At 40.5% G+C, this 26,780-nt stretch overlaps 1 protein-coding gene across 3 annotated transcripts in view; it reads right to left on the bottom strand.

Moving 5' to 3' along the window:
* Positions 1-26,780, bottom strand: part of LOC126251324 (phospholipid-transporting ATPase VA) — a 397,256-nt gene that overhangs the window by 9,715 nt on the left and 360,761 nt on the right. For 2 of the 3 annotated variants that reach the window (XM_049951657.1, XM_049951659.1), the window contains 9 exons: positions 22,484-22,748; positions 21,009-21,122; positions 20,751-20,905; positions 18,685-18,887; positions 18,471-18,594; positions 16,173-16,330; positions 8,948-9,052; positions 7,949-8,136; positions 7,513-7,653 (listed from right to left, as the gene is read on the bottom strand). In XM_049951657.1, coding sequence (XP_049807614.1) covers positions 7,513-7,653; positions 7,949-8,136; positions 8,948-9,052; positions 16,173-16,330; positions 18,471-18,594; positions 18,685-18,887; positions 20,751-20,905; positions 21,009-21,122; positions 22,484-22,748 — 1,453 coding nt within the window. The remainder of the gene's footprint in view (positions 1-7,512; positions 7,654-7,948; positions 8,137-8,947; positions 9,053-16,172; positions 16,331-18,470; positions 18,595-18,684; positions 18,888-20,750; positions 20,906-21,008; positions 21,123-22,483; positions 22,749-26,780) is intronic. The other variant, XM_049951658.1, reaches the window with a different exon arrangement.

Below are 26,780 nucleotides of genomic sequence, written 5' to 3'. Positions count from 1 at the left end.
GCCGTCGCTGGCAGTCCACTGAAAGGTGTTTCAGCAGCTGACAGTGGATGCCATCTGGCCCAGGAGTGGTACCAGGGCAAGCGGCTAGGGCACTGCGAAATTCCCACTCACTGAATGGAACATTGTAAGATTCTGGATGGTGGGTGTGAAACGAAAGGCTCCGACGTTCCATTCGCTCTTTAATGGAGCGGAAGGCCAGGGGGTAATTCGCAGAAGCGGAACTCATAGCAAAATGCTCTGCTAAGCGGTTTGCAATGACGTCTGAGTCAGTACAAATTGCGCCATTCAGTGAGAGCGCAGGGACGCTGACAGGGGTCTGATAGCCGTAGACGCGTCGAATCTTGGCCCAGACCTGCGATGGAGTGACATGGAGGCCAATGGTGGACACATACCGCTCCCAGCACTCCTTCTTGCCTTGGCGGATAAGGAGGCGGGCCCGCGCACGCAGCCGTTTGAAGGCGATAAGGTGGTCTATGGAGGGATGTCGCTTGTGACGCTGGAGCACCTGCCGGCGATCTTTAATCGCTTCAGCGATCTCAGGCGACCACCAAGGCACAGCCCTCCGCCGAGGGGACCCAGAAGAACGGGGAATGGCAGATTCAGCGGCAGTAACGATGCCGGTGGTGACCGATTGAACCACCGCATCAATGTCATCAGTAGAGAGAGGCTCAATAGCGGCAGCGGAGGAGAACAAGTCCCAGTCAGCCTTATTCATAGCCCATCTGCTAGGGCGCCCAGAAGAGTGACGCTGTGGTAGTGACAGAAAGATAGGAAAGTGGTCACTACCACACAGGTCGTCATGCACACTCCATTGGACAGACGGTAAGAGGCTAGGGCTACAGATTGAAAGGTCAATGGCAGAGTACGTGCCATGCGCCACACTGAAGTGTGTGAAGGCACCATCATTTAACAGCGAGAGATCAAGCTGCGACAATAAATGCTCAACAATGGTGCCTCGACCTGTTGCCACTGACCCACCCCACAGAGGGTTATGGGCATTGAAGTCGCCCAATAGCAAGAAAGGTGGCGGCAATTGGGCTACCAGTGCAGCCAGGACATGCTGCGAGACATCACCATCTGGTGGAAGGTAAAGACTGCAGACGGTAACAGCCTGTGGCATCCACACCCAAACAGCGACAGCCTCTAAAGGTGTTTGGAGAGGGACAGACTCGCTGTGCAGAGTGTGAAGGACATATATGCAGACGCCAACAGACACCCTTTCATAAGCTGCTCGGTTCTTATAATAACCCCGATAGCCACGGAGGGCGGGGGTTCGCATTGCTGGAAACCAAGTTTCCTGAAGAGCAATGCAGAAGAAAGGGTGAAGCCTGATAAGTTGGCGGAGCTCAGCTAGATGGTGGAAGAAATCGCTGCAGTTCCACTGGAGGATGGTGTAGTCCATGGCGGGGAAAGGCGTGACGGGACTGGGAAGGCAGATTATGCCGCTGGGTCACCTGCTGCCTCTGATGGAGCACCCGTGCAAATGCTATCCATTGCGTCCGAGGGACCGGCGAGATCGAGGTCCTCAGCGGACGCCAGAATCTCCACCTCGTCCTCAGACGCAGAGCTTGTAGGAAGCGGTGGGATGGGTGCCACCGCAATGTCGTTAGCCTTGGTGACTTTCTTCTTCTTCTTCTTCTTCTGTTTCTCTCACTGTGCCTTCAGTGGTTCAGGCTGGGAGGGCTTCACTGGGTCAGTCTCAGGGACAGACGACGACTGTGAGGCCCTACGACCAGGGACCGGTGGTTGTTTAAGCCACTTTCGGCTGTCTGCTTTTGTACCGGTCAGAACTTGTGAAGGGAAGTCCCCAAGGGAACCCTTCCTGGCGAGAGGAGCCGAAGAAGACTTACGCTTCTCCGGCTGGGAAGGGGGAACTGATGTCCCCGATGGTTTGGGGGTTGTTGCTCCTGAAGTAGATGGAGCAGGAGCAACAGGGAGTTTAGTGCCCCCCACCATCAAGGGGGCAGGTGTGGGCCTTCGACTCTGAGAGCTGACTGGAGCTGATGGAACTGTAGCAGGAGTGGCAGTTGCGGCATAAGATGATGTCATACGCACTGGATGAAGCCGATCATATTTCCGCTTCGCCTCAGTGTACGTCAGTCGGTCGAGGTTCTTGATTTCCAAGATTTTCCGCTCCTTCTGCAGAATTGGACAGTCCGGCGAGCAAGGCGGATGGTGTTCACCACAGTTCACACAGATTGGAGGCGGGGCACAGGGATGATCAGGATGGGATGGTCGACCGCAATCGCGACATACGAGGTCGGAATCACAGCGTGAAGACATATGGCCAAACTTCCAACACTTGAAGCACCGCATCGGGGGAGGGATATAGGGCTTGACATCACAACGGTACACCATCACCTTGACCTTCTCATGTAACGTGTCACCCTCGAAGGCCAAGATGAAGGCACCGGTGGCAACTTTATGATCCCTCGGACCCCGGTGGACGCGCCGGACGAAATGGACACCTCGTCGCTCCAAGTTAGCGCGCAGCTCGACATCGGACTGTAAAAGGAGATCCCTGTGGAAGATAATGCCCTGGACCATATTCAGACTTATATGGGGCGTGATAGTTACGGAGACATCCCCCAGCTTAGTACAAGCGAGCAAGGCCGGCGACTGGGCGGAGGATGCCGTTTTTATCAACACCGATCCGGACCGCTTCTTGGACAAGCCCTCCACCTCCCCAAACTTGTCCTCTAAATGCTCTACAAAGAACTGAGGCTTCATGGATATAAAGGATTCCCCATCAGCTCTGGTACAGCCAAGATACCTGGGCGAAGAAGTCTCACTTTCATTCAATGCCTTTCGTTCCTCCCATGGCGTGTCGAGGGAGGGGAACGATTTGGGGTCATAAACGTTACCTTTAAAATAGGCCCTCGAACGCTTAGAGACTGCTGGTGGCTGGCCACCAGCAAGAGAAGATGTGCCACGCTTCATTGCGTGTCATTAGATTAGATTAGATTTACTTTCATTCCAATTGATCCGTAGTGAGGAGGTCCTCCAGGATGTGGAACATGTCAGAAAAACAACAATACATGACAAATATTTACAACTAAAACAAATAAGCTAATGTACCATTCCACAGGTCCCAAGTGGAATGATCATCATTTTTTAATGAACACTAAGAGTCATTTTACAAATACTAATGCACTGAATTTAAAATAAAAAAGTTTTTTATTTATTTATAAGGTAATACAACTACTGTAATACTTATTTACAATGAACACATTACTGCACTGAAATTGTGCAGAAGTTATGTCGTACTTATATACAAATCAGTTGGTTTTACTAAGAAATTCATCAATGGAGTAGAAGGAGTTGGCCACCAATAAATCCTTTAGGCTTCTCTTAAACTGAATTTCATTGGTTGTTAAGCTTTTTATGGCTGCTGGCAAGTTATTGAAAATGTGTGTTCCTGAATAATGCACACCTTTTTGTACAAGACTAAGTGACTTTAAATCCTTGTGAAGATTATTCTTATTTCTAGTATTGATTCCATGAATTGAGCTGTTGGTTTGAAAAAGTGATATATTTTTAATGCCACCTACTCCGACCAAGGGCCCTCCCCACGGGCGTTACCCAGCCACAGCAAAAGCCACCTGGCAGGATGGCCATTGCCGGGAGTCCCGATGCCCCAGGGAGATGGGCATCTACTCCTTGGCATACGTGGGGAGTTAACGGCGCAGGCATCAGTAGAGCGATCCCTGTGTTGTCAGGGGGCTACAACCAAAAGGGTACATGGTGGCCCCACCACAACAGACTGGCTACCGTGCTGTATGTTAGGTGACATGTGGTCCATGGTCGCCGTCAGTGCAGAAAATGGCCCTGCACAGCGTTTGGCAGAAAGTGGACGCAGGGGCGTATCCATGCCCAAGCGATGGAGAGTGGGCAGGACTGCAATGCAACGACGAATAAGATGGCAAAAGTTCTCAACACAACATGGACACAATGCACCAAGTAAGGCGCCCTTCTCCAATCGGCTCGCTCTTCGGAAAAATTTTGAGATATGGAGGTCAAACCCGACAGGGGACCATCACATAAGGCCGAAACGTTTGAGACTCCTTTTAGTCGCCTCTTACGACAGGCAGGAATACCGCGGGCCTATTCTTACCCCCGAACCCGCAGGGGGGGAATAAAATTCACTGAAATGCAGAAGCGTTGAAAGGCACAGAACTTGCCAGCTTTTGGAGTAATCCTTTGTTTGAGTTAGAGTACAAATACATACAGAAAACACACACATACACATGCCTATGTCCCTATAAGGCACTGGCTGGACATACAGGGTGTTTATAAATGAAAATCGGGGTTTTAACGATTTATAATATTTATTACATTAAACTTACAGTTATAAATGATGTGTCAAATGAAAGAGCAACTCAAACAGTTTTACCAAGAACCTTATAAATGTTCAATGTGAGTACCATTTGTCACACAGCACACGTCAAGTCTATAGCAGAGTCCTTCCCAAACATTGATAGCGCGTCTTCAGTGAATGTAGCAACAGCTGCTTCAATCCAGTTTCTTAATTCAGGGAGGTCTGCTGGTAGCGGAGGCATGTACAAAGGATCCTTGATGAAGCCCCAAGGGGAAAAATCGCATGGCATGAGGTCGGGTGAACGTGGAGACCATGCAAAGCAAGCCCTGTCATTGGGCCCATTGCGGCCTAGTCAGCGCTTGGGTACAGTGAAGTTAAATGGCTCTTCCCAGAGTTGGAAGAAGATGAGCCAGAGAACTTCATTTTCCAGCAAGATTGTGTGCCACCTCACTGGTATAACAAAGTACGCAATCAGTTTAACTTCATTGTACCCAAGCGCTGGCTAGACCACAATGGGCCCAATGACAGGGCTTGCTTTGGATGGCCTCCACGTTCACCCGACCTAACGCCATGCGATTTTTTTCCTTTGGGGCTTCATCAAGGATGATGTGTACGTGCCCCTGCTACCAGCAGACCTCCCTAAATTAAGAAACCAGATTGAAGCAGCTGTTGCTACAATCACTGAAGACACACTTATCAACGATCAACTTGATGTGTGCCGTGTGACAAATGGTGCTCACATTGAACATTTATAAAGTTCTTGGTAAAACTGTTGGAGTTGCTCTTTCATTTGACATATCATTTATAACTGTAAGTTTAATGTAATAAATATTATAAAGCATTAAAACCCTGATATTCATTTATAAATACCCTGTATAATGCTACAGCTGCAGTCTGTAAGGTGGACTAGGTTGAGGTGGATTGTGTTGGGTGAAGTGGGTAGAGTGAAAGAGACACGGGAGACAGAAAGAGGGGTTGAGGTAAGCAGTTAGAGGTTCAGAGAGAGGCAGTCAGTTTGACAGCTTGGAATGCGAGAGGGAGGGGTGGTAGGTGGATGGGCCAGGCATGTTATGTACAGTTGTTGGAGACAATGGGGAGTGACACACACTGAAGGTGACATGGTAACATGAATTGGTGTTAGCTGACAGGACAGAAGAAGGGAGGGTGTGTGGACAATGGGTTGCTGGAGATTGGGGCCACAATGATTACAAGAGCGAAGGATGTGCTGCAAGGATAACTACCATTTGCATACTTCAGAGAAGATGGTGGTGGAAGGAAGGAGACATATGGCTCGGGTTGTGAAGCAATCATTTTGAGCATGTTATGCTCAGCTGCATGTTGGGCCACAAGGTGGTCAACTTTGCTCTTGGCCACAGTTTTGTGGTGGCCATTCATCCTGGTGGACAGCTGGTTGGTAGCGATAGTGACGTAAGAAAGTGTGCAGTGTTTGCAGCAGAATTTGTATGTGGCATGGCTGCTTTCACAGGTGGCCTAGCCCTTGATGGGGTAGTATAGTCCTGTGACAGAACTGGAGTAGGAAGTACTACCAAGTTTTCTTTTTGTGCAAGCTTGCTTTAGTTTTAGACCCAGAACTTCTGCATTTTAGTTAGCATTACATTCTGCCTCAACTTTTCTACAAATTTTAATATAAACATTTTTCTTCATTATCCATTCATTGAAATTACCATTACTATCACAAAATAATCCATACATTTTTAGTCAATTCTTAAGAAAAATAAAATAATTAATGCAGATTTTAGTAACTGTAAATAATAATGGTTGTAATTTATGTTCCATTCATGAAAGAGTATGTGATACATTAGAAGTTTCCTTATATGATAATGGGAAACAAGGACAGAAATGTTAAGCACAACTAGACATTTGTCGACAAATGTCAGAGCGCTTTCCACAGACAGCTGACTGACACTACAGTACCTTGAACGTCTACCTTCTTCATCATTTGTACAATTATGAAATTATAATATTTACAGGCAGAGCAGTTGCAGTTGCAAATCAGAAAAAGGATTATTTTTAAAAAGCTTACAAAACTTTAGTAACAAATGTAATTTTTTTGGTCATGTAAAATAGGGAAATCATGCTTATCTGGTAACATACCAATAAATTAACATTCAGCTACAAGAAGCTCTAGTTGAGGTCTTTGCTCTTCTTCTTCTTCTTCTTCTTCTTCTTCTTCTTCTTCTTCTTCTTCTTTAGTCCCAACAATAATGACAGAAGCACCACTTATGCATTACAATGACAAAGCTGATGGTATTGAACAAAAAACACCAATATGGCATTCATCAAAGCAGCAACACTTGAACTGACATGATTCTTCATATAAAACAGAAACTACAATCCCATCTCTATCTACTCATAATTGTTATTTCGAAACCTCTACTCAATATTTTGCCAATGTACAAGTAAGATTCATGATAAATAATTAAATCTTTGCTTTGAGATGTACAAGCGGTGTTTACTGTTGTGTGTAACACTGAGGAAAATGATTTGATTTGATTCACTTTAATTAGTTTGATGAATCAAGGGTCCACAGCTTTTATAAAAAAGTTTAATGTGATAAATACTGTTGATAGCTATTAATGTATTTATTAGCTGCAATGGCAATTTTTATGATTTGTCATTTTCAACCATACATATCAAATCTATGTTTATCTGCCTTCCAATGCTTGCATTTGAGATCAAAATGTCACATGACACAATATAAATAACAGACTTACAATTTGTATTTTTTTTTAACAGTTTGTCTCTTACATCATTAAATAGGATCTTAATGATTTTGTTTCCTTGCAATATGTTCTTGTGCACCAAAGCATTTAAAAATGACCAGCTGTTGACACTGCAGTCATAAGTACTAAATATTTAGAGTCCTAAGCAATAAGTATTAGATTCACAAAATTCTCTTTCGTTAACTACAAATGAATTCTAAATTCAGCAAAATTAGACAACAGCAACTCATTTATAAGCCAGCAAAACCAATAAAACCCATAAATAATTCAAAATTTTGTCAACACAGCAAAAGATAAAATAAAGGAAAGCAAGTGACGATCACTATCACACAGTAAGTGCATACCACTACAACTGTAATTTTGAAAGAACAATTATCACATACTCATTACCACACTGCAAATTACTGCTCAACCTGTAAATTATGACAGCAGTCAGCTGTCTGAGGTTACCTGAAGATGGATGATGTGGAAGTAGACCGAGACCATGACACAAGGAATCCCTCACCTCGCCGTGCAGCGACTTTGTGATCCAAGACAGCACTTACGACATCTTTCGGAAACAGTGTTGTCTCCACAACCCGCCAAACAAACCTGAAACAGTAAAATGAGATTGAAGCAACTTTTTTTTTAAAATAATATTCTGAAATATCACTGTTGCAAATGTCATTGTCAGTGGCTGCCCCAAGAAAAATATCTAAACTAGAAACTGATCACATGAAATAATAAAAAATGAGGATATAATGCTTAAACAGAAACACATAATGAACTCTTCAAGACACTTAAATAAGATAAAGCACAGCTACTGTATAGATAATGAAATATTCCACAAAATGCAATTAAAGCATTTTATCAATCTCTCCCTTGTTTCTTCATTGTCAATGTTTACCTGGGTAGAAGCGCCATAACAGTTGAAAGGAAGACTGATGCCCAGTATATGCTTGAACCAATTGTCTGTTGGATGACCCAATAATTACTTGGTAGTCCAAAGCATTGCAGACAGACTGTGTTATATACAAGTGAAAAAACATAGAAGGCAGTGATTGACAACAGTATAGATGCAAGATGGATCACAGTCTGGAAATAAATAAAAGCCAATATCAGAAAGATATTATCCAATAAGTAATTAGTGCACATCGCTCTGGTTTTAAGTAACTGATAATCAAAAACAAATTTGTATTTTTGTTCTTCCATACATGTCCGAAAGAACAGACACCACGATAATGGGCAAGGGACACTACATCTGTAATATGTGGATAATTTGAGAATTTCTGTTTGACGCGAGATGTGCTACGGTAGTCCGTGCAGTTGCAATGACCACTGTGTCTGGATGGGTCAGTGGTAAGAGCATCTGTCTTAGTAAGCAGAAGACCCAGGCTCAAATCCTGGTCTGGTATAAATTTTCAAATTTCCTCACTGATTTCAATCAACGCCCATTTGCAGCCTAGGTCTGTAATTCCTGTGTGTAAAATTCGTATTAATTAGCATAATACACAACTAAATTGTGTTGGAATAATTAAGGGGAGAGAAGGGGGAGGATTCTCTCTCTCTCTCTCTCTCTCTCTCTCTCTGTCTGTCTGTCTGTCTGTCTGTCTGTGTGTGTGTGTGTGTGTGTGTGTGTGTGTGTGTGTGTGAGAGAGAGAGAGAGAGAGAGAGAGAGAGAGAGAGAGAGAGAGAGAGAGAGAGAGAGAGAGAGAAGGGGGGGGGGCATGGAGGGGGGCAGGGGGGTTGTATGCACTGCAAAACACAAATAAATGCTCTTGAGAACATGGGGATCACTGAAGAGCCACACTTTACCATTACCATTAACCACTATGATTTATTCGATGTATCACACACAAAATACAATCTGATGAAATGTTATGAGAAGAATTTTACATCTACTTACCCAAGATCTGGTTTCAATAGCTACATGGCACAGCATCACAAACATACAAGAGGTAGTCACAGTAGTGCCGAACTCCCAGATACCAACTTCTGTGTTATGGTAAGCCTGAAAATTTATCATACAGGGTATTAATGAATGATGCAAAGGTGAAAGGAGAAGATAAGGTATATCCAAGGAACGCCTCATGAAAGAGAAACAGTAAACATACACCTAATCTGTGAAAAGTAATGTGAATTCTAAAACAAACTTTTGAAATTTATAGTTATGCTAGTTATCAAGAATTTAAATGTAGTATAGTACAGGCTACAATAAGAGAAACAGAACTGTAAGTGAAAGAGGCAAAGATAAAACCTGGAAATGACTAACACTGGAACAGAATATGTTATGAATCAAAATGAAACTCGCTATTGGAACACAAATGTGTTCTGGGCCATAACTGAGATTCAGGTCTTCACATTTTGTAGAAAGTTACCTGATTCACCTGAACATCAATTTCTGACTTAAAGCTTAATCTATCAATGCCTCCCTTCCACTTAAGGGTTTGTTCCTGAATGAAATTTTCATAGTGAACTGTTTTGTGTACCAATAACAGTTTCCACGTAAATTAAAACTATGAGTCACAATAGCAAAGGAAACTGGTCTTCTGAAGCCTTGAACCAATCCACAAGGCACATCTCAAGTCCCACTGTTGGTCACCTGTTCTCCACGATAAAAATTTGAGTTCAAGACCTGCTAATAGCTCATGTTACCCTTCCAGTAATATTTCTCTTCTTGGATCCAGCCTCATTACATACACAAACAGTAGACTGTGCCACAACCTGCTGACTCACGCTGAAGATGCTCAACTGAGTAAATACTGACAAACACTCTCTTAACTTTATTAGTGTGCTCTACTGTGCAAATGTAGTAATTTCAGACATCATCTAGAAATCAGCATTCTGATTCTCAACACATTCTAGCACCAGTTGTCTCCTACGGTGTTCACTTCATTGGTTTCTTAGTAGCCTCTCTCTGCCTTGCAGCATTCAAAGATTACTTAAAATTTCAACACTTTGTTCACAGGAAGACCACTAAAGCTTTATTTAACCTTATTATTTCCTTAATTTTCTGTCTCAAACGCATTCGCATGTGAGTTAATGGTGATGAGAAACAACCTTATTTGCCAATCCAATGCAGTGTTGGAATTTTACAAATACATGCCCTGGTAGGCTTTACAGGAGGCCTGTGTCTACGTGAAGAAGAAGAAGAAGAAGAAGAAGAAGAAACAACCAGTGACTAAGACTTTAGACAGTATTAAATTCATCACAAAATGCTTGATTTGTGAAACAATGCTGACATAATCTAAGGTAATTGTTTCAAAATGAACAAACACATCTGAAACTAGTCAATATTCATCACAACTAATGCAAACATTATTGTGACTGAGACAAGTAATTAAGGAGATAGAACAATTTCTTTTAAAATTCGAGTACTTCAAGACACAATGTTAACTATTCAGACAGAGAATGTCTGTCCCATTGGGCTTCAGTCTAGGTTTGTTGTTTTGACATGAGTGATTTAGATTTGGGGAAGAAGGCACTTACTTTCATTTAATCTCTGTATTAAGCAATTTACGGGGGACATTGCAACATTCAACTTGTAGCCAAGGGAAACATTCTAAAGCCTTGGCTGGAACAGCTGTGTTAAATCATGGAAGACAAGTTCAACAAACTCTGGTGCCAATCTCTTCTTTGTGTGCATCCATCTAGCATCACTTTGTCTACTACAGTGTACATTAGTTGGCACAGCTCACAGCTTGTAAAGCAGAGTGTCAATTATTTCTTGCCTGTTCCGTTCCAGCTCTGGATAAGAATGTGGTGCCAGTTGTGACCAGTAATTGGTGTGTGATGGTTGTCATCTCACTTGGGCAGCTGGCTGCAGCTATGTTCTTCTACTTCTCCTTCATCCTAGCCAACTGCCTGCTTGCACCTTGGTGCACACCACTCACATACTCATACTCACAGATGGGGTGCACCCGCACCAACCCCACCCACTGGCAGCTGCTTGAACTGTGAGCCAAGTTCACAGTCACACAGAGCTTACTCAGTGCTGGTTTCTCCTTGTGTGCAGGATGGTTTGCCAACAAACACCTTTCATGACCTCTTTTCCAGCTGGAAGCAATGTATCTCCACAAAGATTCTGCATCCCCTCCAGCTGGCCACATGTTCACTGCCCACTGCTGAAGGTTTTGCATTGCGGAGATTCTCTTTTGCCACTATTTCATTCAAAACTAATGTAATTGCCAGCTCATTCCACAGAAATGGTCTCTTACTGCAGTACTTGGCCACAGTTAGCAGTTGAAGCACTGCACGGGGATGTCTTAATTGCATGGCACTGGTTCCACTGTCATCATAACATTTGGGGCTCCTTTAGACTGAAGCTGTCAGTATTCCTCTTATGCCAGCAAGATCCCAAGAACTGCTGCACTAGTATTTGGTGCAATCAGAAGTAGCTCTCAATCCTAAATCTGCAGCAATTTCATGCAAAATATCCAGTGCCACCAGCCAGGGTGAGCCTCTGATGATGGGTTTAATCATTTCCCATCGCTTCAGTTCATCCCAGGATGTGTTAAGAGCAACATACGCAACTAGACTCTTCCTTGTCACCAGCAGATAACCTTTGTAACAATAATAAATTGTTAAAACCTTGCCATAGGCACTGGAATACACCATACACTCACTCCTTGAGGTCTGGGCAATTCCCTTCCTCTGCTCTTACTAGAACAAATGTCAATTGCCTTCTACACACGTATCTTGATGACTGGCAGTGGTGGTGCATTCTACATCAAGAAATTAGTGGCTGATGACTCTTCACAGTCCGCAGACGTACTGTTTGACACCACAAGATGGTGGAGTGGGATTTGGCTGTTCACTTTTTGTTGCGGCTTCCCCTCCTTTTCTTTAGATTCTCTGAGTGGCACCTCTGAAAGCTTATCTGCTTCCAGTAAGTAAGAGAGAACTTGTTACAGTCTTGACATAGACACACTTTTATACTTTCCTAACTTTTGCCCTCCACAAAGCTCTCTCATTGAGCAAACCAGAAGTACAAATAGTTAATAATCAAATTAAGACATTTTGGCAGTCTTATCAGATTGGGTGTGAAGAGCCATTTCAGGAATAAAGGGAAAGGTGTTGGAGATGACGGTATTTCAGTGGATGTACAGCAAAGTAATACAAATGCAACATGTAAAAATGTTTACAAAATTTCTGTAAAATAAGACAATTCCGCAAGACTGAAAGAGAGATTTAAGTACCCTACATCTTAAGAAAGAGGCACACATGATATAAAAAAATCTGTGGATACATCAGGCTTCTTTCAACTATTTACAAGATAATTACTGAAACTCTCAGCAAATGAAAAAAAATTTAATCCTGCCAGGGTTCATCCTGGCATCAGAAGATGATAAAACATACTGGACAATGTGCAAGTAGTGAAAAAAAATTTTAAAGGAGCAATGGGTATTAATTGTCACATGGTCTGGAAAAAAAAGTAATAGAACAAGTTTAAGTAGGCCTGGAAATAAATTACGATATGACTTAACATACAAAGAACACATCGAAAATAAAACTGTACAAATGGAAAACAATGACACAAAACCATTTGTTGAAATTTTATATTTTGGACAGCTGAAGACAGTGTCTGGTCAGCAAAAGAAATAAACACAACAGTACACATGTCATGAGGCGCTTTTAGCAAACTAAATAGGGTTTATTAAACTAAGATCCCAAGGGGGCTGGAAAAGAAAGGTTATGAATAGAGCTTATCACCATCATGCAGTAAGACAGAATTTTATGGTGAAAAGCCTTCAAAAACCTTAATGTTGCTCACTGTGCAATTTAGAGGCGCATGTTGGGAGTTCCTGAGGGATACAATACAAAAACAAGTTGATCACGAAACAGACTGGACTGCTATGAAACTGAAACTTACGTAAGGTGAGAGATGGAGCCAGGTGAATGGATGGTCAATGGACCAAGGAAGTTTCCAAGGGACAAGAAAAGACCAATGCAAAGAGCTTTGTAGGTGACATCAGAAAATATGCACTAGCAACATGGATGCATGTTGCTTAAGGGTGTGATGCATGAAACGTGTAGAAGAGTCCTTTATCTGGAGGTAGGTGACAAGTGGCTGGGTGATAAGGGTGGTAAGGGTGATGATAGAACGTATTATTTATAGAACTTCAGAATGTATACACTCTACAGATATATCATATTGGCAAAAACCAGATTCTCCCCCCCCCCCCCCCCCAAAAAAAAAAGAATAAACAAATAAAACAAAAAATTAAAAAATGTGTAGCCCCAAGCCAGGTATGGTATAATTTCACGTGTTAGCGTGATTGAGATTTAACTTACATATTCAGTAGTTACCAGATGGAAATTAAGCTTTTGCTTCTGGATTACACATGTTTTTGAAGTAATGAGGCCAGAGGTTTGACTATTCTTTGGATTTCTCAAGCACTAACATTCCCATTTAGGATAATCAAGTAAAGCTTTTATACTTGAGCAATAGGTTTGTCTCTTACAAGAAACCATCAGGTATCGTATTTGCTTACAGCAATAACTTAAAATTTGAAAATGCCACATACATTAAGTGTGTTCAAACGATTAGTCTTGTGGATTGAGGCCACAATATTTCTGGTCTGACTGTAATGTTAATATCAGTCATCAAGAGGAAAGATTACTGACTGTGTGACCGGATGATATATATGTCAGACAGAGCTAAAAGGGTATTGGTTTATCGAAAATTTTCATTGAAGTATCATACATAAAATTCAAATGAATTATCTAGTAAATGTAAACAAGCAACACATGTAGAGTACAATTAGTGTTTTTATTACTTTTCAGATTATACAAATTTTATAAAAATGCCTGTTAGAGAGAAAACAACTGAAGAAATTTTTAAAAATGTTTTGTTTTACTAATGATTACAAATGTTGTTTGTTCAAAACTTTGTGCAATAAGGAGCCACCGAAGTCTTTGATCATTTGCACAACAACATAAAACGTCTGGCATGCAGCAAAGCAAATTTTAAACTTGAACTGAAATTTTTTCCTTCTAAACAGCAGCTTTTATTCTGTGGGCACTTAAAACAAAAAAAATGGAAAGCCCAGCCACAAACTGTTTATACGTAACACGAGTCACATGTACAACCAAGAAGACAATATATTTACTTTTGTTGTTGAAGTTAAATGTATTTCAGTAGTGGCACATGTAGCAGAAGCATTTATTTTTGTTGGTTAGTAGAACTGGAATCAAACATTTCCATCTTCATTTCTGGTGACTAGGCTCAGATCTGAGGATGGTGGGGAGGGTGGGCAAATCAGGGTATATGCCCCAGGTGGCAATTTCAGGTAGTGCCAAATTCATACTCTTGAAGAAAAAAACCTGTTCCACAAAGCACCCAGCACTCAGCGCATCTTGGTCTATAGATTATTCATATGATTTTGAAATGCATACCAGTTTGCTTTTGAACATTCTAAGTTGATTTTTGAATTCATGCATAGTGTACATGACGTCTCTCCCAGGGGAATCCCTATAAAAAAAAATTTCCCACAGGCAAAACGGAATGGGGCTGTACGAGCTGAGCCGAACAAACTCGAATGGGGAATGCCAATCGCTGTTTGTTCATGTGGTTGATTAGGTGTGCAAATGATCAGCACTGTTATTATTATTAGCGAAACCCATAGATTGAGATTATCAGAGTGGAAATAAATGACTAACAGGAATAACAGGTAAGAAAGATTACATATTATCTTGTTGATGTATCCTAGAAAATGAATTTTAACAGAAAATTTTTACCAGATTGCTAAACCACTAAGGGCCAGTACTAGAGTCCCTAATTAGGAGCAGCTTAAGTCCTATTCTCAGAACAGAGCAGAAAACACATTGTACGAACATGTAATAATGCCCAACCAGAGAATAAATACAGGACAACTGAACCGCTGATTCTGGCAGCGTTAGTGAAGTTAACCAGAGAATAAGGTTTTACAATGACAGGAAATAGTTGCAAAGTTAGTGATGACAAGGTTGTTTGTCAGAACAAGGAAAGAGAAGAAATGGGGACATCACACAAATTATATGGAAGAATATGACAATTCCAAATTTATATAAAAATTCCGTACTATTACTTTCGATTTCATGCTTGAGAAACTGGAGTGTATGAAGGAAATGTGAAACTATTTCCTAACATAAAACTTTTTGCTTGTAGTAGGCCTAATAGGCATTTGATATTTGTACTATGTGAATTACATTCTGTCATGTTATTTACGTAAATGAGGTAGATAAAAATGACCATTTGTGCCAAACAGTCTCGCTTATTTGGCATGTGTTACAATTGCTGCAATCTTAGAAAAGTCTATTTTGTTTTATCTAGCAGACAGTGACAAAATAGACATAATCAAATCAAGAAACCATGCCAGTCTCAGGTACTATTCATATTAACAGCTTTTTCAATATTAGACAACTATATTTTGATTTTTCATGTAGCAAAACGTTTGATGAACTTTGATGAGGTAATAGATTCTTTCGTAGAAAGGAAAGTACACCATGCATAGCTGTAGCAAGATTAGAGAGAAAAAAATGCTGGAACCTGTGGATTGAAGAAATGTGTACTGTCTTATATGTCTCTTGTCATTACTGGTTTTATATTTCCTATCTTTAAGTTTATGTCACACAAAAGAAAAAGTTATTAGCTAATTGGCAACGAAGAGTGCAAATTTTCTGATGAGCCACTATCACGTTTTTGCCCCGGTTCAGAAATACCGTAGATCCAGGGCTGCTGGTGACTAATGTATATGCCACTGTTCTTCATAAATGATCGGCAAGTAGGTACACACACGGACTATTTATACATAATGAAGTTTTCAAACTAGCCCATACCACAGTATTCTGACCAACTGTACAAATAATACATGAAACTGAGAAATTAATTAATTCAATAATAAGAATTTCTTAGAATTGATATATTTTGAACCACATCTTTTCTTTGAAAATATTGGCATATTCATGTAGAACATCTTGTTTCACAATTATATGTATCTTCAGTCTTTTCTTCATCACAAAACTGATTGATAGTATCCTTCTTAGAATGTGAATTTCTCTCACAGATGGAGGAAGGTATTGTGACTTTTGGTTTGTCTACTTTGCAATCAAATGGAAGCTAAGCACTATTTATTCTGAAGATAACTTACTGCTTCACATATGAAGAAAATGACTATGCTCTGATACAGAGAATCTGCCATTGTAACCCAGAAAGAATGAGGCTGGTAGACCAATCCAAGGCGTCCCTGGTTATAGAGCGATGGCTGAGCCAGCAGGATCTGCTCTGGGACATCTTGATCATATACACCTGAAAAAAGAAAATGTCTTGTTGAATAATATATGTTACATTTATCATAAATGTATTCTGTCCCAATATTCCCCCTGATTCTAGTTGTTTAAGGTAAACAGTAGGTGTAAAATATTACTGCTGTAATAACTGGGGATTCTAAGTGATGCCCCAACTCGTAAAACAAGTACCCAAAAAGATGTCTGTATCACATAACACGAAGCTGTAGAGAACTGTCAGCTGAACATGGCTGGTTCTGAAATTATACCCAATACAGTCATTGGGGAATTTAATATCCACAATCCACCGCATCAGGAGTGTGCCAAGAATACCAAATTTCGAGCATTATCTCCCACCACAGACAACACAAGGACCGACAGCCTTCATGTAAAGACTGAGAGCAGCAGTGTTTGTGTAGACTTGTCACTGCTATCCGACAAGCAACACAATATGGATTAACCACAGAAACCAATGTAGGATGTATGATAAACGTGTCCATTAGGATATTGTGATGAAATTGGGCATTAATAGGCTACGGCAGCAGACGGCCAACACTAGTGTCTTTGCTAACAGCATGGCATGACCGTACCGTGCCTCTACTGGGCTCGTGGCCATACTGGTTGTAACCTACCCAAGTAGAAAACCATGGTTTGGTCAGGTGAGTCACAATTTCAGTTGGTAAGAGCTGATGGTAGGGTCTGACTACAGCGCAGACCCCATAAAGCCATGGAATCATGTTGTCAACTAGTGACTGCACAAGCTGGCAGTGGCTCCATAATGGAGTGAGCTAGCTGTGTTTGAGTGAAATGGACTAGGTCGTCTGGTCGAACTGAACAGATCACAAGCTGGAAACGGTTATGTTAGCTACTTGGAGACCATTTAAAGCCATTAAAAGATGGAATTCTTATGGATGACAAAGCGCAATGTCACTGGGCCATAGCTGTTCACGACTGGTTTGAAGAACATTCTCAACATTTCAAGCAAATAATATGACCAATCAGATCGCCCAATATGAATCCCATCAAACATTTATGGGACATAATCGAGAGGTCAGTTCGTGCATAAAATCCTGAAATGACAACACTTTCACGATTATGGACTGCCATAGAGGCAGCACGGCTCAATACTTATGCAGGGGATTTCCAATAACTCGCTGAGTGTATTCCACATGAGTTGCTGTACTATACTGGGCAAAATGAGGAAGACATGACATGAGAAGGTATCCCACAACTTTTGTCACCTCAGCGTACAGTATAAAAATTTACAAACCATTTAAACAGAGAAACTTCCACAGTAGGGATATAGCACTGATAAAAAAGGAAATTACACTTCATCATAGTATTATTCCTCACTAGAAGCTTTTATGTAGTAACTGCTATTTTTGGGTAACAATGTGGAAAAAATGCATTTAGAACTGTAGACTACAGATTAAATCAGATACTTAAGTTTATGGTAAACATGTCTCAACCAAATTATTTATGTTTAAAAATATTGTAAATAACTACACAATACACAGTTTGCTTGATGGATTTCCTGTTCATTACATAAATTATTTAAATCTACACACAATGAAAACCTGTTGGATTCTGATTGTTAAAGAAGGAAAAGGCTTATCGATTAGTAAGTTTTAAGGATAAAAAATTCCCATTAGATGGCAACTAGCAATTTAAAACTGATCCTTACTGTATAACCACTGCTGAGAAATTTCTAAAAATAAAATACCTTTACTTTTGCAACTGTATTTGCAGATTTTTCATAGTTAATATCATCATACATAGCATACAACTTATAAACGAGTAAAAAAATAGATTGCCATTCATCGCACAGTCTGAACTGGAAAAGAATGATACAGAGCACTTTTTTTTATTTTCCAAAGTAATTAACTCTTTTTTGAAGATCAAGACAGTAAAAAGAAGTAACAAGTATCCAAAATCCTCCTCAGACCAGTGTTCCGAAAAATCAATGATTTGTTTTCTTACCCATTTTACTGAAAACCCGAGAAAAGCCTTTCTTGCAGTTACTGCCAATTCACATTAATCCTCCCCTCCCCAGAATGTGAATATTGCACATACCATGTAATTTAAATTATTCTAAACTGTACGTGCTGGAAATGTATTAATTTGCTTTAGTTTATTAATAATAGTTTAAAGCAAAAACGTACCAATAGCTATAGGAGGAAGTGATGTGAAGAGAAGGTTATAGAGCATCAGGTACATTTGGTCAATCATCACTGCTCCAGAGAAACCACAATAAAGCTGGTACCAAAAAATGAGAAATACAAAAGTCTGAAACAAAAGCATAAATGATTTGGAAAGTTATTCATGTCCTCAAATGAGTCTTAAAGAACAGATCACTGAGTTATCATTCAAACTCACAGCATTTTTATAAAAGAAATATAGCACCATCCGAGCTAAACGGTCATAGCACCAGTGTCCATGCACCAGAAGCAGCCTACCAAGGAACTTGAATCTTGATAAGGCAAAGTCAGATGCCATCACAGCCTGCCGACCTTCCTGGCCAGATATACCAATTCCAACATCAGCTGTCTGTATCATTGATACATCATTAGCACCATCACCTAAAACAGAAGATGGATTCACTTCATAATGACTACTAAATGAAAGTACCACAGAAAAGACAATAACAATACATCTCCGATCCATTAACAGCGCAAAGTGATCGACACAAAGAGTACAGTCAAAAACCATCTATTTTTCTGAACGTAAAAACGAACTGTTATCAGTGATTGTTAGTTACAAATGCAACTACAGAATGTACAGCAGGCAGATTTTTGTCCTTTTATCTTATGCTAAATAATAGTCAAACAAACAGGTCTAAAAATGAGGAAAAGTTCTATGAAGTCGTGTGTCAATTCAGTTCAAACAACTGCAGTAATATTGCATACACTCCTGGAAAAAATTACATTTTACACGACCTAGGATACATTCCCAAGATATTGCTTCAAAACAAATCACTCAAAAAGGACTCAAAGTATTTGTGACTATTCTTGGTTAAAATGATATACTTGAGGTATGAATTGAATTAAAATGACCTACTGTATTTTCCCATTTAGTAAGTGTAGTACACAATTATTCTACAATTTAACATCTTTGAGAACAGTTTACTAAAATGATAAAACACTGAAGACATCTCACATGTTTGAGTTTCAGGACTGTCAATGAGGAATATGCAAATGAAATTATCATATGTTTGCTTTCTTTATAGGAAATGCTTCTTTGCTACCAATCCTTTCAACCGAAGCCCCAAACCATGCCTCTCCCAATTCTTATCAACATACAATGGGAACTGCCCCCCCCCCCCTCACCATCTAACTAGCCATTGGTCACATTCCAGGAATTCCTTGATCTCCAACTTGGCCCCACCATCCTCCCCACAGGTCCCTTTCCACTAACACCACCCTCTCACCAGAGAAAGGACAGCCATTCACAGCCCAGAAAGAGACCTGACTTAATCATCCTCCCTGCAGACAAAGGCTCTGATACTGTTGTGATGAACCACAGTGACTACCTGACAGACATCTTTTGCCAACTGTCTGACTACTCCAACTACAGCTCTGCCGTAGTGATCCACTCGAGGGCGTTCACCATAACCTCCAATCCCCACTCACATTTTTAAGCCCACCAAGAATCCCCCCCCCCCCCCAAGCATCTAACTTCCCAAAATCCATAGTCAACAGTCTTTGAAGACCCAATGTAGTTGATTTGCTGAAAAAAGAGAAAGAGAGTGTTTTAAGTAATTCTGCTTCCTCCTGCTCTTTCCCCATTGTTTTTTATGACTTTTTTTAACAATTCTGCTTCCTCTTGCTCTTTCCCCGGTGCTTTTTATGCTAAGGGAACTGTAGGTTTCTGTCACTGTGTCAATCAATCTGATCAGTTAGTGCCATTTAGTAATTAAGCATGAACACATTCTTTGTAGGTTTGTGTCATTGTGTCAGTCAATCTGATAAGTTGGTGCCATTTAGTAATTAAGCATGAACGTATTGTTTCCATAGCCAGTTCAGACTGAGTATGACTCATTATTAGTGTTTACACAAGTGGAGATAATGGCCAATAATCTTTTCAAATTGGTTCAAATGGCTCTGAGCACTATGGGACTTAACATCTGAGGTCATCAGTCCCCTAGAACTTAGAACTACTTAAACCTAACTAACCTAAGGACATCACACACATCCATGCCTGAGGCAGGATTCAAATCTGCAACCGTAGTGGTCGCACAGTTCCAGACTGAAGCACCTAGAACCGCTCAGCCACACCGGCCGGCTAATAATCTTTTCAGAAATGGATTTAATAAGAGAGTGGGTGTCTCACCTGCATTCCATTTAAATAAAACAAGGAAAAACATTAACACAGAATATACTGTTTTCAACCAAAGCAAACAACATCCTTTTTTTCAGCTGTTTATCACAAAAACTACAACATACCAATGGCAAGAGTCCGCATTTTTAGTTGCTCTTTGACAATTCGCACAATGTAGGCCTTCTGCAGAGGAGTAGTTCTGCAGCACAGAACTGACGTACAATACTGGGTCAATTTGAGGAAAGGTTTCTGCAGGTTAGAACGCCTGTCCAGAATATACCTGTAATAAAGAGAGAAAAACAGTTCTAAATTATCATGCATTTTTCATCATTTTTCGTCAGAAGACTGCTTCATTGAGATTATTGATGAAGACCTGAACTTACGTTAATGTCTTCCCATCAACCACCATAGCGTGCCTGAGGCCAGCTGAGGAACCTATGTTACCATTACCAGCAGAAGGTCTTGTGAAGACACCAACCTGGTTCAGCCCCCTGGAACTAAAATATGTTATATCAAGACCATTGTTTGTAGAATTCACTAAAAAAACAGTAAGAAACTTGTATGATGTCACTGGAAAAACCCAAAGTAATCGGTACTGCTACCTCTGACATGACACTAGGGTAATCCAAAGGTCAGGATAGAATTGACATCCGAATATAATTAAACTAATCTACTGTAGCTGAAAATGACACCTGTTGCTATGGAATCCTCTATGAGTTCTAAGTTTACCAAGCAGCTTTAACTAAGGCACAGTGCATCTGTTAGGACATAAAACATTATACTGCTGGACAAACACAAAAGCAAAAGTTAACTTAACTCACGTTATTACTATCCATTCTCAATCTGCTTAACAGCTACCTATGCATTACATCAGCTGCAATCTCCCACTAGCAGCATTTTCACACGACATTCAAGCAAACAAGAAAGTTATCAGTTTCCAACCACTGCAGTTCCTCAAAAAGCATGATCTGAGAAGGAAAGCCAATGTAATATGGATACGTTATTTGCTTCACTAGTTTCACTACATACTTCCTTCCACAATTACTACCAATTCGTTTTAAGCTTTTGTCTTTTACCACAGTCCTCTTACAATCTCTTCAATACTCTGTGTTTCTACCTCATGCCGTCAATTAACCTTCCCATCATTAGTAACAGTGTCATAGGGTTTTAAACTTTTAAGTTCCCTACCTTTTGGAGCTGTACTCCCCACTCACAGGCTAGCCTCTGCAAAACTTACTTTATTTTACATATGCTTCCATCTCAACCCTTCTTTACTTTTTTTGTACCATGTTGTCTTTCCAAGTATTTGCAGTCTTTTAGCCAACTGCTTTCCTTGATGCAACACTTTGTATATGAGTTTCAGTCCTGAATGCCGAGTCTGTGGCGAAATACAGCATTCTCCCCTACCCTCCCCTCTCTACCCCTTTACTCTCCTCCCCTCCCCTCCCCTCCCCTCTCTTCCCCCTCCCCTCTCCCTGCCCCTCTCACTTCCCTTGTCTGGTTTCCTACTATCTCCATGCAAATGCGTCCTCATCTCTGCACTTCACAATACAGTTTTCTACAGCTTGGCTGCCATTTCACAAGCTTCTCTAAGAGCGCTTAAAAAGACTGGTGCTTTTATTCCTGGGTTTACTATGCCTAGAGTGTAGTACATTTTATTTTCAAGTTTATTTTCAAGACAGAACAGTCATCCTTCCCCTTTCTGCGAATGGAAAACAGGGGAAGGGAATGTTATAATGGAAATTCCTGAATTTGTTGAAGTAATTGTGGGTAATGGTGGAAATTTGTTGGTGCAGTAGTCTCATCACTTTCTTCACAAAAAGAGATTATACTACACACAGACAGAAAATATACTCACGTGCTTGAGGACGATGTGCCAATAGAGCTTTCCTGTTGCACTTTGGAGAGGTAGAACAGAATGGCACTTTCTGCTTGATCTCGTGACCGAGCTGATAACTTAATTAGTTCCATTTGAGGCTGAAAGAGGCGTGCTGAATATGCTACATTGATAGCAGTCTCTGGTTTGTCACCTGTTAGCACCCAAACAACAATCCCAGCACTAATAAGTGCAGCAATTGTTTCAGGAACACCCTCTTGCAGTCTGTCTTCAATGCCAGTTGCTCCTGTAAAGAAATAAATTCTTACTTAACCATTTTTTTCCATCTCAGTGTATTTATGTTAATGAAAATGATAAGTAAAGAGAGAAAAATAAATGCAGAGAATTAAATGTTATACAATTATATTCCAGGTTGTGATGCATAATACACTGCGTTAATCAAAAAGAAATCACAACTGAATGAAGATATTAAGAAATTGTCTTGCACAAGTCTGTAATGTGGGTAGTTAACAAGACAAAAACTTAATGGTCTACTTCCCTGTGTTCAGCACAATATTTTGGCAACCGACCCAACCATCATCTCAGATGTTCCAAGTTTGGCTGTTATGTGTACTCACTACATGAACTCTAATCACACAGAAATATTGTTGGTCTTGCATCTCTATCTGGTTTTGTGCTGCTGTTTACAGCAGTGAGAGACCAACAATATTTCACAGTCCGATTGGAGTCCAGGCAGTGAGAACACAACAGCACAGTCTGCAGTACGTTAAGTAGATACTGGGTCAGCCTACATCTACACCTACACATATGCTCTGCAAAACCAATGTGAGGGTACATCCCATTGTGCGAGTTGAGAAGATCCAAAGACGAGCAGCGCGTTTCGTCACAGGGTTATTTGGTAACCGTGATAGCATTATGGAGATGTTTAGCAAACTCAAGTGGCAGACTCTGCAAGAAAGGTGCTCTGCATCGCGGTGTAGCTTGCTGTCCAGGTTTCGAGAGGGTGCGTTTCTGGATGAGGTATCTAATATATTGCTTCCCCCTACTTATACCTCTCGAGCAGATCACGAATGTAAAATTAGAGAGATTCGAGTGCGCACAGAGGCTTTCTGGCAGTCGTTCTTCCCGCGAACCATACGCGACTGGAACAGGAAAGGGAGGTAATGACAGTGGCACGTAAAGTGCCCTCCGCCACACCGTTGGGTGGCTTGCGGAATATAAATGTAGATGTAGATGTTTCTTCTTGTTCCATTCATGTATGGAGCACAGGAAGAATGACTGATTGAATGCCTCTGTGCATGCAGTAATTATTCTGATCTTATCCTCACAATCCCTATGTGAGTGATATGTGGGGGGTTGTAGTATATCTCTAGAGTAATCATTTAAAGCTGGTTCTTGAAACATTGTTAATAGACTTTCTCTGGACAGTTTACACCTGTCTTCAAGAGCCTGCCAGTTCAATTCCTTCAGTATCTCTGTGACTCTCTCCCACAGATTAAATAAACCTGTGACCATTCGTGCTGCATTCTCTGTATACGTTCAATATCCCCTGTTAGTCCTACCTGGTACAGGTCCCACTCACTTGAGCAATATCCTAGGATGAGTTGCATAAGTGATTTGTAAGCAATCTCTTTTGTAGACTGCTTGGTTTATTGGTAAAGTACTGAGGAAGTGCAAAGTTGACCAGCTGCTTTATACCCACAAACCTATGTGATCATTCCATTTCATATGCCTAAAAAGTGTTACACTCAGCTGGGTATGAGTTGGCCGATTCCAACAGTGACTCACAGATATTATAGTCACAGGGTACTACGTTTTTTAACTGCAAAATTTTACATTTCTGAACATTAAGAGCATGTTGCCAATCTCTGAACTATGTTGAAATCTTATCAAGATCTGATTGAATATTTATGCAGCTTCTCTCAGATAGTACTTCATTATAGGTAACTGCATCATTTGCAAAAAGCCCAGTTTTACTATTAATATTGTCCGCAAGGTCATTAATATACAACATGAACAGCAATGGTCCCAACACATTTCCATGGGGCCACACGTGAACTTACTTCTACATCTGACGATGACTTTCCATCCAAGATAACATGCTATGTCCTCCCTATCAAGAAGTCCTCAATCCAGTCACAAATTTCACTTGACACCACATATGACCCTACTTTTGACAATAAGTGTAGGTGCAGTACTGAGTCAGATGCTTATCATAAATCAAGAAACATTGTATCTACTTGGTTGCCTTGATCTGAAGCTTTCAGTACATCATGTGAGAAAAGTGAGAGTTGGGTTTCATATGATCGATGTTTTCGAAGGTGTTACAGGAACTTTATGTTGTGGACTAAGTGAAGCTAGATGCAGTGCTGGTGATTGCACTGCCTTGTGATATTCACATCAGGTTGCTTCTTGTAACATGCATTATTAAGCTCTGTACAAAAAATAAACACAGTATGTAGCTACACTTTGTGTTACACTGGCTCACAGGATGCAAACATTCGAATGTTTTCATCCTGTAAACCAGTGTAAAACCAAGTGTAGCTACATACTGTGTTTACCTCTGGCCCTCCTCTCCATCAAGAACTCACTTCCATGCACCACTACCATTATATCCACTGTCACAGTTGAAGATTTTCACACACATTCTTATTCCTACAGCCTCTTTAATAACAGAATCTGTTGGAATACAAATGTGTGGGAAAATCTTCATCCATGACAGCAGATATAATGTTAGTGGTACATGGAAATGAGTTCTGAATGCAGAGAAGGGCCAGATGTATTTGTTGCAATGTTTACACTAAGGCGGGAGCAGTGGCACCACCGGTGCGGATGCTGACACCTTCTATGACAGCATGACATACTTGTTGATCAATCAGAAGCCATCTTTGGTCTTTTTTGACAATCAGTTGCTCCTGACGAAGCCATGAAGGTAATCATTATTAAAAAACCATAGGAGTATATTGTCAGAAGTGTCTGCTCAGATCAAATTTCGCCACATTTTGTGAAAGTGTATTTTGGGTGAAATAGGGAGTAGAAATTTGTGAAAAACTGAGTGAAAACAATGCACTGAATAGCAGTTGATTGAGACACCAACCAGAGACATGAAACAGGACGAAAAATTTTGCAGATGACATGCTGTCAAAAAAAAAGACGACGACGAGCACTAAAACCAGTGAATAATAATACAGTTCAGTTAGCGATGCAATTTTAAGAAATAAAAATTTGACCCACAGAAGGTGACACATAGATGTCAAATATAAATATAAAAATACACTAATTGCGTTTGCATAAGGCTGATTTTCAAAACAACCCAGTTTTTAAATTGCAAACACGGGAGAACATGAAGAGGAGCTTCAAACCTGCATAGTAAAATGAGCATGTATACTCCGTTAAAATTTTTACAGGATGGTCTGGGACATCATTAACAACAGCTGAACATTTATTTTTCAATGACTTCATGATATTTAGGAATTCATTTGTGTCTGCTGGTCTAAGAAACAGGAATAAATGTTTTGCATCAGTATATGAAATTTCTTGGAACTTTATATTCGATAAACTGCCATACTTCTCCTTCATTAATTTACCACCAACTGCAGTACAGTATGGGTTGAAACTGTTGACAACTGTTTTAGCATCAGTGCCATCTGCAGAAATTTTTCTAACAGGGTGCAAGATTCTAAGATCACCCCTTTTGATATTACCGATTAAACTAGCCTGCATTTTAAAACCTTTTTGTCAGACGTCTTGTTGAAAGTAGGCTTCTTGAATCAATCTTTTATGCTCATTCTAGGAATATCTACAATTTTTGTATACTGCATCAGGTTTTTACACAAAATAAGAAGTAATATTTCGATGATTTTCACTTCTGAGCCCACAAATATATTGTCACACACACAGTGAGCTTTTAACCAAAACACATTGAAATGAAATGCATTTAAAAAATACTCTTCAGAGCTACCCTAATTTGTTTCGTGATTACCGTGTATAAAAACAAGAACTAAACAATAGTCCATAAATTTTTAAAATTTCGCTTTTTTTACTTCCTTGTAGAGCCAGGTTAGCTGCCCGTTTTTCAAGGAGTTCCTTGTGGGGGTGGAGGTGAGGGTGGGGGGGTGGCCATGTATTTAAAAAATAGTATTTCATCTGAGTCCACAGACATATCACGGCACTGCACTGAACAGATATCTGAATGTTGTGCTGGGGCAGTTGAATTTAATGAAACTAAACTTCTAAATTAATATTATTTGATGCAGACTGTGTTTTTTCCAACCAGGATGCAGGGGAACAGTATCACAGCCATAGACAATATTTTTAT

The sequence above is a fragment of the Schistocerca nitens genome, chromosome 4, assembly GCF_023898315.1.
Source record: "Schistocerca nitens isolate TAMUIC-IGC-003100 chromosome 4, iqSchNite1.1, whole genome shotgun sequence".
NCBI lineage: Eukaryota > Metazoa > Arthropoda > Insecta > Orthoptera > Acrididae > Schistocerca > Schistocerca nitens.
This window is presented reverse-complemented; position numbering and strand designations above follow the sequence as displayed.